Source organism: Danio aesculapii, chromosome 5, assembly GCF_903798145.1.
Source record: "Danio aesculapii chromosome 5, fDanAes4.1, whole genome shotgun sequence".
NCBI lineage: Eukaryota > Metazoa > Chordata > Actinopteri > Cypriniformes > Danionidae > Danio > Danio aesculapii.
This window is the reverse complement of record NC_079439.1, coordinates 24,995,944-25,015,036: the sequence shown is the minus strand read 5'-3', so window position 1 is coordinate 25,015,036 and position 19,093 is coordinate 24,995,944. Positions and strand designations below refer to the sequence as shown.

General features: G+C 36.1%; 1 protein-coding gene across 1 annotated transcript; it reads left to right on the top strand.

The window, feature by feature from the left end:
* Positions 1-3,163: 3,163 nt before the first annotated feature.
* LOC130228340 (E3 ubiquitin-protein ligase RNF128-like) lies at positions 3,164-19,057 on the top strand. The gene is given in 9 exon segments (XM_056456779.1): positions 3,164-3,779; positions 5,021-5,266; positions 10,424-10,439; positions 10,442-10,494; positions 11,817-11,871; positions 11,874-11,902; positions 12,007-12,102; positions 18,382-18,553; positions 19,017-19,057. Coding segments are annotated over 9 exon segments (1,140 nt in total). The 5' UTR covers positions 3,164-3,347.
* Positions 19,058-19,093: the final 36 nt, after the last annotated feature.

Below are 19,093 nucleotides of genomic sequence, written 5' to 3'. Positions count from 1 at the left end.
ACTAGCCTCTGCATAATGAAGAAGTGGAAATACTGTATCAGCACGAGGGCCATCAGCATTGGCCGCCCAGGAGAGGGCGCATTTCAACAAATTTTTTAAACTACTGTACTGCAGTTAATTTAAAGAGATAGTTCAACTCCCAATGACCTCCCTCTGTTAAAATGATATTTTACAATACAATTGACGTTAGCCACTTATTTTTATCTTACTTTGGTTAATTTTCACATTTCTAGTTACAAACATCAAAATTAGTGCCTTCAAAATAAGTCATTTTTAGTTTAACAGAAGAAAAATTTAGATTAGAGGATGAGCATATTTTGTATACACTAAATTAATTTTTGTGTGAACCATCCCTTTTAAATTTTAACACATTACAAAATTAGACACTCGTTAGACAGCAATTTAACACATTTAGACAGCAATTTACTTAATAATTACACAATTATTTATTCAATAATAATTAAATATATTTTTAAAAATCCAAAAACAAAAATAAAAAAATTAATAAGATGTAGCTGAACATGTACATAAATGTTAGTTTTTCAATTATTTTACTACCTGTATAAGAATGGAAACTAGTATTGTTTAATGTTACATGTTGGTGTTTTTAGGCCAATTTTGTATGAATGAAAAGTGTGGTTGTATGAAAGCAATTGCTATGGTTAAGGAAGAATGAGTTGATGTGCATGTACAGTATGTACAGGTGCTTTGACAGTTTAAGTGCATTTTTGTTGTGTCAAACTTAACGCTAATTAGTCTAATAGTGAAGAATTTTATAAAGTGGCCTTATTTGAGAAATGTATGCTAGCAATTTACAAACAAAAACGCTCAAATTGAAATTGTAATCATGCAGGCATTTTACTAGATTTACAGAAATTGTTGTCCACAGACCTCAAAACAACCCATTTCATGTGCTTGATGAGGGCCTGCCAGGATTTTTGTGGCTGTTCCAAGCCAATCAAGACCCTGATTCAGTCTCTAGAAGATGATGTGAGTATATGTGAATTCAGTTTTAGAAAAATTGTTTCAGTGTCATATGCCTGATTCAAATTTCCATTTAACACAGTGTAGCTGTGTTTTCACCATTGGGACACAAAGCCAGTATCTTAGAGCATGCCAGGACCAGTTACACTTCCACTGTCACATTCGGGGCTTGATTGGGCCTCATCGGGGCTTCTTCTGGGAAAACAGCCAGGGCCTGTCGTATTCCTTGGTCCGAAGGGATTCAACTTAGGCTTGAAAGTGTTCATGTTAAAGGAGTCAGGAGTGGGTAAACACTTCTACTCCTTTCTCATGCTATTTTTGTCATGTTATTTCATATTAAACAGCATAGTGAAACTGGAGAGATGGTTCAAACATCCACATATTGAGGAAAAGTCACAGAATTTATCACTCTGTTGAAATGTCATGTCAATATTTTTCTAAACCTTTGGTAAATAATATTAAATAATATAAATATTAAATAATATTATGAAATAAATATTACTGTAAAGGCAAAGTGATTTTATGAATAATTTCCATATTAAAACATGAATCATCATTTAAAAGCATATGTTTGAAGGAACTCATAAACATTCATTATTAAGTTCTATAATACAAAACAACTAATAAAACAAAACTATAGGTATTGTAAACTTAACATTTTAGGCATTTTTAATAAAAGTTTAGTACGCATTTTGTGATAATTACATTTTTATTATTGATATCCACTATCAATTTGCTTTCCACTACGCAGGTGAGCTGGCAAAAGTCCTGCATATGCAAAGTGTTCATGCAGACATTTTAGTATTGTAAAACTAATCAAACCATGTTCATATCTCTTTACAATACTTTTGCATAATTCTATTTTAAAATTAAGTCAATTAAACTTTTAAGTGATTATAAAGGTATAGTGTGAAAAATGGAGGAAAAAAATGTTATATTGTACCTGGGAGAATGTATTTCTGTAACATTTTCGTGAAGTGTTGTGAAATGTTTAGCAAAAAATAGATCTTTTGATTTATTTTCAAGTATTTTTTATTCCTTATTGTAAATTGAAAATGTGCATTTACACAAAAAGAAACTTTATGCGGTGGCGCAGTGGGTAGTGCTGTTGCCTCACAGCAAGAAGGTCGCTGTTTCGAGCCTCAGCTGGGTCAGTTGGCATTTCTGTGTGGATTTGCATGTTCTCCCCACGTTCGCGTGGATTTCCTCCGGGTGCTCTGGTTTCCCCCACAGTCCAAAAACAGGTGAATTGGGTAAAACCTTCTTTGGTACAACATTGTACCATTTTTTTCTGAGAGTGTGTGATTCATGGATCTGGAAGCAGGTGCCGTCAATATGAATGTGTTTTCTTTTTATGTAATTTTTTAATAAGTCCTAGCTTGATTCAACTTAAATGATGTGCATTACTGAAACAATATATTGCTTACATTTTTTTCATTCTTTCTAGAGAATTTTACAACCTAGAATTTACAGCCATTAAAGCACTGACCAAAATAATAATAACAGAAAAGATGACTCTAATGTGACCCTCAAATTATTTTACTGAAAAACTAGATGTACACTTTCAGCTTTACTGCCCAATAAAGTGCAATGTGTCAACAAAATATTTTAAATCACAAAAATAGATTTCTGGGTCTGGATTGGGGCTCCAATAAATGGTTTTAGCACTGATGCTGTGATGTGTAAATGTGATAGCAGTAGAAAAAACAATCCTTATGTAATTAAATGATGACAGGTTAGTTTTGGGTACTACTTTATATTACCCTTGAGTGTGGATATGGCCTATAGGCTTAAGTTGGGTGGAGTGTAAACATGGTTCAATCAGTCTGATTTTAGCTAAAGAAATCATTGCAGTCAAACCACTGCAAAGCCATCTGGACTTAGATGTACACATCCTGCCCTACAAAGATAATAAAACTAAAAACTAAACTGGTAAACTGGGTCTTGTTTTCAAAATGTGGTTTAGAGTTATTTACTTTTAAATAATAACGACAATATTACATTTCACTTAAGTATTTATAGGTCTAAATATTCCAAAGTATCAGAATTTTACTATAAGTAGGTCTGCAACTCCTCAATAATTTTGCAACTCTGCATGAACAATATAATTCAGTCCCGTTGGCCAAGTGTGAATAGAAAAATAGCGTGTGTGGCTTTAAGAGGAGGATGGGCGTGGTTTAAAGCTCAGTGACCTCAGCGAGGTAGAGTTTCTACTCAGTTGCGTTGCTAAAACACCTGTAGACGTTCAGAGTTTAGATATCGATTACCCGAGTTTGCGGAACCATTTTTGAATACTTTTAACCACTTTGTTTTACGCTGAGCTTTGATTTTTACCAAAGAGGGCAGTGGCAGACTTGCCGAATATGGGGCCTCTTGCCAGTCGGGACGTGTTTTCGTGGTTGTTGTTGGCTTCTGTTCTCCAGGTGTCGAGTGTTCGTTTGGCGGAGGCCAGTTACCTGTGCACTGCATACCTGAACATTTCATACACCAACCCTGAAACTAACAAAAGCACCTGGTTTCAAGAGGAGATGGGGCTGTATGGACAAGACTCACCCAAAGCTTATGTCAAGGGGAACGTGTATTTAGCTTCTCCGATCTATGGCTGTGATGATGACACCGTTTATGGCCGACCGAACGGCTCTAAGGGCTGGATCGCCTTAATCCAACGCGGAAACGGCTGCACTTTTACCGAAAAAATTAACATTGCGGCTATGAACGGGGCTGCCGCTGCTATCATCTTCAACGACTTTGGCTCAGAAAATCGGGTCATTCAGATGTCCCACCCAGGTATGGATGTAACCCAGCGGGATTAGGCTTAGTTGATGTATTTGCATGCGAGTGCTCCTTTTTGTCTGTTTATCCTGTTTAATTTTGGGCTCTGTTGGGTGCCAGTTGTACTCTAACCCGGGCGTTGTGTTGTGTAAGTTGTGTAAACTTTACGACGGATTCAGAGAACCTGTCAGTAGGACCTCCTCAATGCGGAAGAGCTCAAAATCTGCCCTCGGGTGCCCAGGATACTAAGACTAGAACAGCATTTTAGCTAGTCATTCAGCATTTTAACAGTCGTTTTATTATCGAGAGAGAGAGAGATTCGCTGCACAATGACTAGATCTCCTGAGTCTTCAGATGACCTGAATTAAACTCGATCTGTCGAGTTGGTATCGATGAGATAAAGATGTTTTTAGCTCTAAAATTCTTGTACTATTTCAGTTTATTAAAATATTGTTTTAAACTATCATTTTATTGCTTAAATAATAATTACCATCTAGGCAAAACAAAATAAAGAATTATCAGGTAAATTAATGAAAGGTAAACAAATGAAAAAGTTGTCTTGGCAGCTTGCTAAGAGACCTTGCCATGCGTCTTGCGCCTTCAGACTATTTTCTCACACAAGCTGTCAGTGTGTTTCTGACAGTGTTTCACATGCACGTTGCCTGTATTTTGATAAAGTAATTGCAGCCCTTGTAAGCATAAGAAACTTACACATTTGAATTGTTGTATAGCAAAAATACTCTGTTTATAAAGTTTAGAGCAAGTTTTTTCCCTGTAGATAATTTCACTAGCTTGCACATCACGGATGCGGAGTGTGAAAACCAATGCTAACGCGAGCCGTTGAATCTCATTAACACGATGTGTTGATTAACTAATGGAGTTTATTTGGTCGGGAAATGTAAAGCTTGTGTTCAATGAGAAATGCATCAAGCAGAGGCTCAAATAGTGAAAATGTGAAGTGCTGCCTTGGTAGTTTATTTAACCTTAAATACAAATTGCACTTTCAAAATTTAATTTCAAGCATCACATCTTGATAGATAAGCTGACTTTGTCTTTAAGCACAGTTTTCTTTCAATTAAACCCATTTCATATGATTAGGTGTTGCTGAACATGTTTGATGTAGCATGTTAGTTGACGGATAAAGCAAAAGTTTGTTGACGGTTCGGCTCTTTCCGTGTCAACCATCAGGTTGCTACAGCTATCATGTGTTTTAGTTTGTGCATGCGCACTGCTTGTGTTTTCATCTCCTCTCGTATGTTTCTAGGCACAAACTATCGTTGCGGTAATGATTGGCAACTTCCGCGGGATGGAGCTGGTCCAGCTGCTGGATCAAGGCGTTCCCGTTGCTATAGCGATAGAGGTTGGGAAGCAGCACGGCCCCTGGATGAGTCACTATTCCGTGTTTTTCGTCTCCATCTCCTTCTTCATCGTCACCGCGGCGACGGTCGGCTACTTCATCTTCTACTCCGCGCGGAGACTCAACAGCCTCAGACAGCAGAACCGCAGTCAGGTACCAATCAAGATTTGCGTGCATTCCTGCTGATATGATGATCTCTAAACCCCTGTCCTATTAATAGAGTATAGTAAGTTTTGTTTATGCTAAAAAGTACAATAAAACTGCTCCACTGCCTGTAAGGAAGTTAGCCTTTAAAACTTATAAACAGTACATCCTTATAGTTAGAACTGATTACATAAAATCATCTATAAATAATAGTACTAAACATATCTGACAAAGTATGTTTTATAATTTTTTATACTGTTACAATTAATGTAATAAAAATTTATTTGACCAGTGTACTTGAACTGCAGTCAGACATGTCAGTTAAATAATGTTGTGACAGTTGATAAGGCTTTTATGTTTATTGAAGTCACCATCTTTCATAGTCCCTGTCATTATCATTATCCATTACAGGTGTTACAGCTGTAAACAGAATCATTAGGCCATTGTGTTTGGTTTCTGATTTACAGACACAGTAGTTGATCTGCCATGTGAGTGGTTGTCTAAATAGGACTGGACGGCCATGTGCTTTTTTGCGCTTGTCAAATGTACAGCTCTCAATACGGTTTTGGTAATCACTCTGGTGAAGCAAGCTTCTAGCTGGTTGGTCTGGTTTCACAGCATTGGGCTCTGAGGTCATACATTTTTCAGGCTAAATGCTGTAATTGTTCGTGTATGGGTTTCATTTGATAAATGGCATTAGGTTTAAGCCTAGTATCGAGTGAATGTGTGATTTTTGGACTAAAACCACAAACCTGTTTAAGATGTTATCTATCTCACACACAACAGGGGAATACCCCTTTCAAGGTATTACTCTGCTCAGAAAGTACCTGTTTCAGTTGTACCCCATTGCTAGCAGCAGAATTGGAAGGCACAAATAAAGGTAGAAAAAATTCTAAAGGACTTTGAAACATCAGAAAAAACAAAACCCTTCATTTCTCGGTATCCTTTAAGTATCTTGTCAAAAGTACTGCTGCTGTATTGCTCCATTGATCTTTTGACACAATCACTTTTCAGGTAACTATTTTCTTTCCTTTTCCACATTTTGCAGTAGATATTTAACCTTATCACTACACAGTGGCATCTCTCAGGCCACAGTTTAATTATTCAAACTAGGGATGCCAACCTTTCTTTAATTGCCAATCTTTTTTTAATTAATGCTACTTTGTCAATGGTTAATATAGCATGGACATCATTAAATGATTAGTTATGCTATGCCTTGTGCCTTGTGCAATTTATGCATTATGTAGTCAATTCTGTGCAGTTAATGTTCCCTTATTGCATTGGTTTCTCAACATGATACATATGTGACACATAAAACTATTGTGTGTGCAAAAAAATAAAAAAGTGCCATTTCTAGCTTAAAAAGAGCACTAGCAATGCTGAAAGAATATTAGCTCATTCAATCAAAGACAATTTTTTCTACTTCAGACAGCCTCTGTTTAAACCAACTTACAACATGTTTTTCTCCCTCCATCATCCGTCTGCTTTATGTGGCACTGAACTCAACCTAAATTGCACACACAGAACATCATACCTGAGGGGGCATGTGGCTGACACATCCCTCAAGGACAGCAATAACACCACGCAGCCCCAACAACCACTGCTCATGGACACATGCCCATCTGTGCCCTGCACACTGAGCTCTCCACAGATAGTGTGATGTATTAGAACAGCTTCAAGACTCAGCACTCAAGGTTGATCTCCAGAAAAACAGCAAGGACAACATATTTCTACAGCTGATAATACCAGAGCCGCAGCCTCTGTCAACAGGTTTGCTTTTAAGCTCTTCGGGATCCTGAATTTCTCTCAGAAACCTGGAGATCTGCTTTTTGCTGGAACTAAACTATCACACTTCATTGCTGTGAGCTCCTTAGTTAGCAACTAAAAACAGCGAGCCAGACAGCCACATTTGCACCCACCTATGAGAGCCCTCCAACCCCTGTCACACCACCAGGGCCCCAACAACCTGCCATCTTCAGCTGGTGAACATAACAGCTTTCAGTTTAATTTGTGGAGTGCCCACTTTAATAACATCAACTTTTATCAAATGTTTATAGAACAAGCGTAATGGAAAATCTAAGGCTTGTTATCTAGCGAATCATTCAAATCTGGTGACTTAAATGTAGTTCTGAGACTACTGTAGGGACAGTAACTAAAACTGTTAAGTTGGCATTTTTTAACATCCAATCAAAATCATCCCATTTTATCAATCCAAAATGCCTGGATTTTATGCTTTTAAAGCTTGGCCAGATGACTGTTCAGCAAAACGCTTTGCTCATTTCTTTACTGATAAGATCAATAATGTCAGAAAAGCAATCCGCTCATCCAGTCAGCCAAGCTGTGCTGACGTCAGACAGGCTCAATCACATCTTAAGAAGGCAATCTTGGAAGAGATTGTACAGATTATGAAAATGTCAACCTGCAGTCTTGACACATTCCCTACATCCTTCTTCAAAACAGTGTTAAACTGTTCAGAATCAGTTCTCCTTAAAGTGGGAAATGCTTCACTTTTTTTCTGGGACTTTTCCAAACTCCTTGAAAACTGTGGTTGTTAACCCTTCCTGAAAAAGAGCAACCTGGATACCAGCATATTAAACAAATACAGACCAATTTAAAATGTTCCTTTCATCAGCAAAATTATTGAAAATATTATTTTTAACCAGGTTACCAAGTTCTTAAGCTCTAAGGGATGCTGAATCTGGTTTCTGACCACATCATAGTACGTAGAGAGCCCGTATATAGTTAATCAAAACTATTCACCTAAATGCAGATTCAAGCAAACTAACAGTGCTGATATTGCTTGATCTCAGTGCTGCATTTGACACTGTTGATCACAGAATACTTCTGGATAGGCATGAAAACTAGGCATGGCTTGCTGGGATTGTCTTCAAATGGTTCAGATCTTATTTTGAAGGGAGAGGTTACTATGTCAGTAAAGGTAACCATAGGTCAAGGTGGACACCCATGGCATGTGGAGTCCCGTAAGGTTCAATTCTGCCATCTCTCTTGTTAAACCCCTATGTGCTCCCCACCGAGACAAATAATGAGATGGAACCGAATCTCCTATCACAGTTATGCTGATGACACCCAGATCTACTTGGCCTTATTACCCAATGACTACAGCCCCATTGACACCCTCTGCCAATGCATTGATGAAATTAACTGTAAAATTTGACAACTTCAGTTAAACAAAGACAGAACTGAAGTTAGGAAACAGATATAGAAATTCTCTGTACCTTGGCTGTACGGGTCAAACAACAAATAATCAAGTCAAAAATCTTGGTGTGATTCTGGAGTCAGATCTAAGTTTCAGTAGTCATGTCACAGCAGTAAGTAAATCAGCATACCATCATCTCAAAAACAATGCAAGAATAATATGCTTTGTTTCCAGTGAGGACTTGGAGAAATTTGTTCATGCTTTTATCAGCAGCAGGGTGGATTACTGTTATGGACTCCTCACTGGCCTTTCCAAAAAGACAGTCAGAGAGTTGCAGCTCATCCAGAACGCTGCGGCCAGGATTCTGAACAGAACCAGAAAATCAAACACATCACACCTGTCCTTAGGTCCTTACACTGCTTTCAGCTACTATGTGGCCATATAAATCTTAGGTGATTCTAGTTTCTAATGCCTATTAACATAATCATTTTATTATATGGAGTAAGTAACTAATAAAAATCAGTTGATTTTTATTATTTTTTTTATTTTTATTTATTTATTTTTTTAAATATATATAACTAAAGTATTATGTGGCTATTTTTTTTTTTTACATTTTAATTGGTTTAAAGCAATTATTTACTCTGAATATGTATATATAATAAAGCAATACACTATGTATTTTTGGATTATTAAACCTCAATCTTTATTTTTTTTTTTTAGCTTGGGTCAATTTCATGATAATAACGTATAAAACGTTCTACAATTAATCGCAACAAGAAAATTTGATATAAGCAGAAACCTAGGTTCATGTATGAAAATAGCTTGTCATCTATTGCTGCAGTATAAAGCTTTAATAAACTATTAATGTAATTTTAGCCAGTATGTGGAGAACTGTGCAGTATTGTGAAGAATAATTTAATGCATTAGCATTAACACACATTTCAACAAAAAAAAAATAAAACAAACCAACCAGCTATTAAGTACTCTAAATATTCAAGTCTTTTTTTTATGCAAAGAAGTGGATGAAAATTGTTCTCATATTGTTCACTGCAAAACTCTGGTTGATGATAAACATTGTTTGCTAAGTTGCTACTGTCTCAGAAATATCTTCTTTTGCTTGGTCTTCATTTCACAACCAATTTGACTGATATTTTCAGCAAATGGGCACCACCAGAGTTAAATTTGCACCACATTGTGGATTCGTATTAGTATCTGCCTCAACACAACCTTTGCTGTCTCTCTATGGAACACAGCAGAGTTGAGAAAGGTCACTGATGTTGAGTCAGCGAACACATGCAGGCGTGTACACAGACACTGAAGAGTTTCATGTTCTTGGATGCGATTCTCCAGCCCTCCAGGCATGTCTCTGTCAGATGAAGAAACCCTTTTCCTTTTTTTCCCATTTTTGATTTGTGGTGGTTCTGTGTCTGCAAGTTCCAATCGATTTCAATTTCATGAAATGCTTATTTTCACTAACTTAATATGCCAATACAAAGGATTTATTTGGAACTATATGAATGAGGGAGAGTTAATTCATTTATTCTTAATTCTGTTTTGAATAAACACTCTTTGTGAGATTCATTATTAAGATTTCATTCAATAAAGAGAAAGTGTAAAGTGTGTTTCATAGGCATTGGTTAAGTTTTGATTCCTCTTCAGACTATGAATACTTCATTGTGAATGTGGTTTAACTTGGAGAGGTTTTTTTTTTCTGTCTGTTATCTAACGTGTTGACACGTACATTTTAGTATTGTGTAAGTGTGTTTCAAGTGTCTACTTTTGTGTTGTGGCCACTATGTGTGAGTCAGCTAAGTTAATGAGTTTTAGTTTTTAGTCTTAAAGGTCCATTGTGGTAGGTGTTTAGCGTAAATTTTACACTAAAGCTGAGTATTTTTGTCTTTTAAATAGCTAAAGTATGCATACACTTCCTGAAAAGCTAGTGTTACAAGACCAGAAATACCAGTGTACATGCATCTCACATTGTTTGTTTCTCTGTTCTCACTACCTAGAAAAAGCTGAAAGCTGAAGCAAGAAGGCGATTGGCCAGCTACAGGTCCGCACACTGAGACAAGGCGATCAGGTACGTCTGAACACTTATGCATATATGCAATGCAAACAAATAGCCTATTTTTGAATTATGAGTATTTTATAGGCCACCCAAAGAGCACAAGGCTGAAATAAGAATAAAGCATAGCATAAAGAATACAAAACTTAATAAATGGGGAAGGGAACATGCATTCTGAGTTATTTATAGTGTTTAAAAGTTGTATTCTCATCGAGCTGGATTCTTCAGGCATGTGTCTTTGCCCAGAGAGAATCTCAAAGCTGTGTCTTTCTCTTATATCTCTCAGTACTACTCTATAGATACTCAATATGAGAAAGGGTTAAATGAGCATGATCCTCAAAAAGAGATTATTTTAATGTCTTATTAATAGAGATGCAACGATTAACCGATTTCACTATTAACTGCACTCGTCACGGTTTAATTCATCGTAAAAGCTTCTCAACACCGCGCAACTAAACTGCTGCAACTAAAGTTATATGCCAACTGCGCTAGTTTAAAGTTCCAAGCTTGTACACTATATGCACGCAATTGATTAAATGCTGATTTTAACTATGGCTATTTACTAAGGGCCGGTCACATATAATGGAGGAGGCGGCTTCATGACATATTGGCAGCGGTGCCACACCCTCATGTTTTCCAGGCTCACCTAGTTAAAAGAATGGCGTGAGCACACCGCGAGTTTGTGACAAGAACTGACCGATCAGCTTCATATTTTGTATGGAATATACGCCTTTTTACTCCAAAGAGAAAAAAAAATACAAAATGAAAATACCAAACAATTTCATAATATAGTTGATCAAAAGTGCCTTTCAGACAGAGGTTCAGCAGCCTTTGACTACGTTTGTTCTCTTTAAAAGGGAAATACTTAGCTAATATGTAGCATAGATTTACATTAGACAAATACAATTTTTTTTTTTACTTATTCATTCATTCATCATTCTGTCAATTATATTCAGTGTAAAGTTATTGATATAAGTCCAAAGAGAAATGGGCTTTTGTTTGTTTGTTTTGTTGTTTGTATTATTATTTTGTGCTGTATTATTTGGTTACTGAGCAGCAATAAATAAAACATTAAATATAAGTAAATATAATAATATATAAATAAAATATAATAATTCATGTATTTACTAAACAAGCAGTTTTGAAATGAATGAATGCATAATAATCGTTATAACAGGGAAACTGGTTATTCCTCAGACTATAATCGTACAACCAAAATCTAAATCGTTGCTTTCCTATTTATTAGCAGTAAGTTTGCTTATTAATTGCACTGTACAAAATAAGATTGAGGATGATGTTTAAATGGTTTATGTGTGCGTCATCCATGTGTTTTATAGGAAATCGGCCCGGATGCTGACGCCTGTGCAGTTTGTATTGATTCGTATAAAGCAGGAGAGTATTGTCAATTCTCACATGCAAGTATGTTTTGCTGGTGATCTCTGTCCATTTGAGTCATTGATAGTTTCACTATAAATCATAATTCTTTTCTCTTTTTCCAATACAGTTGTGTTTGTGTTTGTTTTGCAGTCATTATTCCATAAAACCTGCATAGAGCCATGGCTGCTGGAGCACAGAACCTGCCCAATGTGCAAGTGTGACATTCTTAAAGCCCTTGGAGTTGAGGTGAGATTTGAGCTAGTTAAAGATTGGAAAAAACATTATTTACCAGCTGCCCATGGCTTATGATTCTTGCATGTATTTCCATTTATTTATACTTATAAAGTGCATTTGATCTCTGCTTTGACCGTTTAATGTTGAAAATGTAATACTTTATTTAAAGTCGCTTTTGTTGATTTTTGTAGTATTCAATATTTTGTATAAGAAATGATAAATTTCTAGAAATAGTCTGTACAGTAACCGCAAAAGTTCTGGACCCTCATTATTGTCTTCACCAACCCAAACAGTACATGGTTTTCTAAACAAAAAAAGTCCCTTTGTTGTAAGAGAAAAGAATATAATCCCATAATGCAGTTTGAAAGTTCAAATAAACATCAGAGTCACGTGCTGTGGGCAATTGTTAATTAACAGATATGTTTTACAGCGCATCCCTTATCTTTCTTCACAGTTCACACTGCTCATAATTTTTCATGGTTAAATATTAATCCTGGGTATTTACAGGCTACCAATGATAGTTTGTTCCTTTATGTTAGAGATAAATCCATCTCTGTCTTGTGCAAATAATAGCATTGCGCATCCTCTTTGCTAAACCTATTTCATATGTAAATCACTTTTCCACATCATTTTGAAGTATAAAAGGTGTAGTATATTCAGACAGAAAATCTAAAAAGAATACGTTCATTTACCTGCATGATGTGCTTATTTAACCAATAAAATAAGTGTGGAATGTTAAACACTTTATGGACTCATTGGTGACAGCTCATCTAGCCGAAGAGAAAATCTGTCAGGTGCTAAAAAGTTGGATTTGTTTATTAATTTTTGATTGTGCAATCAATGGCAGTTTTGCCTCTTCCAATGGTAAATGTGGTTATACTTATGACAGGTAATGTTTTTTTTTTTTTTTTTTTTTTTTCACCAGTTTGGTGATGTTAAAGGTTGTCTGGTAAATGGTTTGAATTAGGGATCAGAGTCATTTGATTTGAGTATCTACCAAAACCCGATCCGATACTTCTACGATGCATAAAAAAAAGAATAAAGAAGAGTAAAAAACAGACCCAGGATGTTCATTATTCTTTATTTAATTCACCTTATTTTAACATTCAACAACTCTGTTTGTTTGTTGTAAGAGTAGCCTTTTCCTTTCCACCTCTTGCAATCCCAAGTTTGCATATCTCACAGTTTTGCTATGTAATGTTGTCATCATCAACTTTATAATACCTGCAGACATACTTGCGCTTTCCGCTTCAAGCTGCTTCTATGTTTCCGGCATTTAACCAATAGTGGCTCAGTAACAAAGTGATGTCATGCGGCATGCATTTCTGTTTCTGTGTGAAGTCAAGAAAGAGATATAACTATTGATGTGTTTAAAAAATGAGAATATACATTAGTGGTGGGCATAGATAATTTTTTTTAGTATATAGTAATCTCACTGTAATCTTGGAATAATCTAGATTAAAATGGCTCCATTTGAATTCTGCTGAAGGCATTCAGAATATGTGTGCTAACCAAATAATAAGTCTTTGAGAACGGGTTTGTCAAGCCAGGTGGCGCATTAGACCAGGGGCTCATCTCCTGGTTCCAAAATGCATCACAAACTGCTTAAGAACTGTTCTACTATGATAATTGGTAATGGAAATAAATTATGTTAAATAAGATGTACTTGTTTACTAACTGTTTATTCAGTTAAATATGAATTTTAAACTGTAGGGCCTACATAAACTCGAAAGCCTACATAAGCTAGCGTTTTTGTTTTTTTTTCCCAGTAAATTCCATAATACTCTCACCAGTTCTTACTACTTATTTGCGTCTAATACAGAGAGAGAGAGACCCCTCTCAATACACCAGGTTTATCATGGGAGTATGAATGAAATGTTCATGAGTTAAAGTGAGACTGCCGAAGGCTCTCCGGTCAGGTATACATCCGTGCTAAAATATCAAGGTGAAAGTCATCACAGGTTGCGCAGAATAGAACCAGCTCCCAACCCAACTTCGAGAATTGATTAACAGTGATTTTTTTTATTTTTTATTTTTATTTTTTAATCACACAATAAAAGGCTCACGTTAACGCAGCACGTTAAGCCCACCACAAAACAAAAATATATATATATATGCAATCTGAGATATATAGTCCGAGTCTGAAACTGCATGATAGGGCAGTCATTTGGGTGGCAACTAAAGTGAACTATCCTTTGCCATTAACCATCCTCATAGCATAAGCTAGGTTAAAATGGTGCGTATGTATGCATGTATGTAAACTTGGGATGGCCTGCTGGGTACTTTAACTTGAGGTGCTATTGTTTTTGTATTAGATTTTTTTTATATATACATTTACTGTTGCACCAAAGTCCAAAATTGAAAAATTTATGTTATTTATTACTTGATTAAAGTGCTCGTTTGTTAACTTAATGTTAAAATAAGGCGAATTAAATAAAGAATAAGGAACATCCTAGATCTGTTTCTTTGCTCTTCTTTATTCTTTTTTTTATGCGCTGTAGAAGTATCGGATGAGGATAGATCTCAATCACTGACTTTTGTGTGAAAGTGATGGCCACATAACTGCTGACAAAATTGCGAATAAAACAAAACATGCTTAACATTATAAGGGATAAAGAGACAAGCTAATTTTCTCTCTGCACTTCATGTGGTAGCAGGAAAAGAAGGAACAGACTGTCGAAAGCTGTGGTGAAACGTCTGTTCAACGTGAGTCAGGTCGTGTGTAGAGCATTTGATTCCTGACTCACGCTGAGTGTGACGGTGAGCAGAAGATCATTAGAGTTTGTGTTGACTAACTCTAGGAGCTTCTGTAAAAGATACTGTGTCCTTTGCTCTTTGGTCACCTTCATAAATGAAATCGTTTATTGTGGCAGCAAGTGAAGATGGTTAAAACGCCATCAGCAGTGACACACCTCAGCTCAAAGTTTGTTTATCACATGTTAGACTGAGACTGTAAAATGTATATTACGGAAACTGCCGCACTGTTTAAAAAAATAAACAATGACTATACAGAATGTGCCTTAAAGGAATAGTTCACCCATGAATGAAACTTTTCTCCATCATTTACTCATGCTCACGTGTTTCTAAACATTTATGAATTTCCTTAATCTGTTGAAAACAACATAACATATACTGAAAGTTGTTGTAAACTAGTGTTCCCAAAGTGGGCATCGTGAGACAATAAGGGCGTCACTTGGTGATTTCCAAAAATGTCATTAATGTTATTAAACATTTTTAGAACTTGCATATTTCATCCATAACCTGCAGAAGATAAAATAGTATGTAATAGTTACATTTAAAACAACATGCCAATAAAAAGCCATCAGCCTTTCAATTCTTTTTCCATTGGAATGTGACCCCTGTGGTTATTATGCTAGATTAATGACACAGCAATAGTGTTAGTTGCAGCAGGTTGATTTTTTTCGGCACAATGTTAAACTTTGACACCTTTACGGCTTTTACATACATTAAAAATAAAGGCCACATAAAGGCCACGAGTGAACACAGAGGCTCCAAGTGGCAGACTCCAAAAAAACCAAGATAGTGTTGTGCTGTAAACATTGTGCCCACGATTTTCATTACGTGTGTGGTTAATATTAAATGAAAAAATATAAATTTATATGGTTGCCATTCCGTTGCACTTTGTGTTGTAATAATCTTGTTTATAGTTCCCATTGGTGTGTGTGTGTGTGTACGCTGTTGTGTGCAATGTTTGTATCTGTATAACCTACTCCGAGGATAGTGGGGGTCGCGAGTCACTGGAATTGTTATTTTGATGGTCGTGAGCTGAAAAGTTTGGGAACCTCTGTTGTAAACCAGCAGTGATTGCTGTTTTCCAGCATTTTTCAGTATAACTTTATTGTGCTCAACAGAAGAAAGAAACTCCAATGGGTTGTGAACACTTGGAGGATGAGTAAATACTGACAATTTAAATTTTTGCATGAACTATCCCTTTAACATTTAACGTTCCCGCAAAAAATATTAAGCTGCTTTCAACATTGATAATAAAAATGTTTCTTGAGCACCAATCATCATGTGGCACCAAGGACTGGAGTAATGACTGCTGAAACTCTGTCACAGGAAAACATTTACTCTTAGAATATTCAAATACAATTGTTTTTAATATTTCACAATATTTGTTTTCTGATAATAGAGTTATAAACTTTCAAAGAACAACCTTTCCAGGCTTTTGAGCCTTTATGTATACTGTGAAAATAAAATTCATTTAAGGATTTCATTTGAAAATTACAAATATTATTACTTCATTAAATAGTAAGTATTGATTTATTTTTGCTAAGTTATTTCTACTTTTGACATCCTTAGTCTCTGGTATAATTGGCCTTTTAGTGTCAATAAGAACTGGAATCATGTTTTTTTTTCTCCTTCCCTCTGGCCTCAGTCCATCATTGCTCACCTTGGTGAGAATATCAGGCAGATTGGACAGCACACCTGCAGTGTAACATTCCGTTGTTCATCCTCTATAAGTCTCTTTGATCATGCTCCCATTTTAGGCTGAACCTGATGGGGTGCTTTCATTTGTTTAGCCCATTTTTACTTCCAGAAAACCTGGCTCAAGTCAAACTAGTTACATATGTGTTTGCCATATGGTGTCGTTGGTGTGAACCATAAAATGAAACCATTTTATCTGTTGTGTTTGCAGTAAGCAGGCAATTACTCTTTTACGTCAGTTGTCTGTCTGTCAGTCAAGCGGAAGTTGTTGCCATCTCTAATGTGCTTCGATGCTACTTCCTCTCAACCCTATTGTCAGCCAACTTATGTCTCCTGAGAATGGAAGTTGGCTTGAAAGATACTGGGCAGGTTAGGTAAAACCCAAGGGATATCAGACTGTTCTGAACATCGCAGCGTCTCATGCTTTATTTCTTGCTTCTCGAGAGCTCAGCTTTGTTCTGGCTGTTTTAAAAAATATCCAATGTGAATGAAATGTGAAACTTGTCGATACAATGGGTGATAAGGAAATAAGAGGAATTAAGATTTTGGCCAAAAACTTTTTTTTAGGAATTTCCTTCATTTGTTACAAGTGATTGGAGTTTAACCTATACTATTTTTGACCATCTCATTACTCTAGAGCTGCCAAATACTGTGTGTGTGTGTGTGTGTGTGTGTGTGGTTGTGTGTATATTAGTTTAAGTCAGAATTATTAGACGCTCCTACACAGCTTAAAGTGACATTTTAAAGGCTTAATAATTATATATATATATATATATATATATATATATATATATATATATATATATATATATATATATATATATATTATTTATTTAGGTCCAAATTATTAGCCACTTTAAGCTATATTTTTTTTCGATAGTCTTCTACAGAACAAACCATCGCTATACAATAACTTGCCTAATAGAGTGGAGGAACTATGACGTCAATTTGTATGCAAAAACCCAGAAGCGAGTTAGCATTTTAGCAGTTCCAGTTTATATTAGCAGCCGATTAGCCAAGGTGACGTCATAGTTCCCCCACTCTATTACACTAACCTGCATAGTTAACCTAATTAAGCCTTTAAATGTCACTTTAAGCTGTATAGAAGTGTCTTGAAAATATCTTGTCAAATATTATTTACTGTCATCATGACAAAGATAAATAAATCAGTTATTAGAAATGAGTTATTAAACTATTATGTTTAGAAATGTGTTGAAAAAATCTCTCTCTCCGTTAAACAAATTAGGGAAAAAATAAAAATAAACAAGGGGTTAATTATTCAGAGGGGCTAATAATTCTGACTTCAACTGTGTGCGTGCGTGCGTGCGTGCGTGCGTGTGTGTGTGTGTGTGTGTGTACACAGTATATGTGCAACATGTTGTGTGAAGTGGTTTCAACTAAAATCTTACTTTCTCTTTGGCTGAGAAAAGTCAGATGATGGCCTCGGGGGAGTAAATAATAAGGAAAAGTACACATTTCTTTAATAAGAAATAAGTGCAAGGATAACTGCGCCATGTATTTCCTCTTGCCTTTCCTGTCATGAGCCTTGATTACTGTAACCAGAGGGTGGGTGGATCCTCTGTCATTGTTATATTGATCTCAGTGAAACTGAACTGCTGCTTAGTCATCATGCCCCACAAGTATACAAAAGTGGAGTTTGTTCTCCCTCTTATGGCAGTGTGTACCGTATTTAGCAGCCTGGTTTTATTTCCCCTTCACTCAAAGTCCCTAAACTGAGCAAGTTGCCTTCAAATCTACTTCTTAGTCAATGCACTGAGGAAACATTTGGCCACACGTTTGCTAAAATTTGTTTTGTTTTTTTCTGAACTTTCCTTTTTGTAGTTGGATGTGGAGGAGCAGCCACAGATTTCAGTGCCTGATTTCAGGCCTTTTTCTACCTCTGAGGACCTGCACAGTGAGACGGCCTCACATACACACAGTGAGACCGCTTCCTCTGGATATGCATCTATGCATGGAAATGAACACCTTGCTCCTCCTGAAGGCACACACAACGGTATTATAAAGTGCACAATCACATTTATCTCAATATTTAGAAACACTACACACTTACTATCTGTGTGTTCTATGTACTGCTCATGTTATTAAGATGTGTGATCACAATAGTAGATGCAGAAAACATTCTAATTTACACCTGGTGTTAGAGCTGCACGATTAATTGAAAAAAGATAGCGATCTTGATTCGACCCTACACAATCTTAATTCAGCTTTGCTACAATTCAGCCAATTATATTTTCACAGTCAGGAGAGAAGCGTAAAGGAAGTGCACAAGTGTTCACATTGTTTTATATACATTGCTCAGCAACATGGACAATGGTATTAGTGTCATCTACTGTATTTATAAGGTAATTCACCCAAAAATGTCATTTCTTTCATGTAACTTTGGCATCGTTAAAAAAATTATAAATAGCTCCACCCTTTTGTGTCAATATGACTCTGAAATATCCCACTCACCATAGAAACACACCCCTCCTTCCCTGATCTCAACATCTCCTGCTAATTCCTCTCGCTTGCCATTTAGTAAGCTTAACATTAG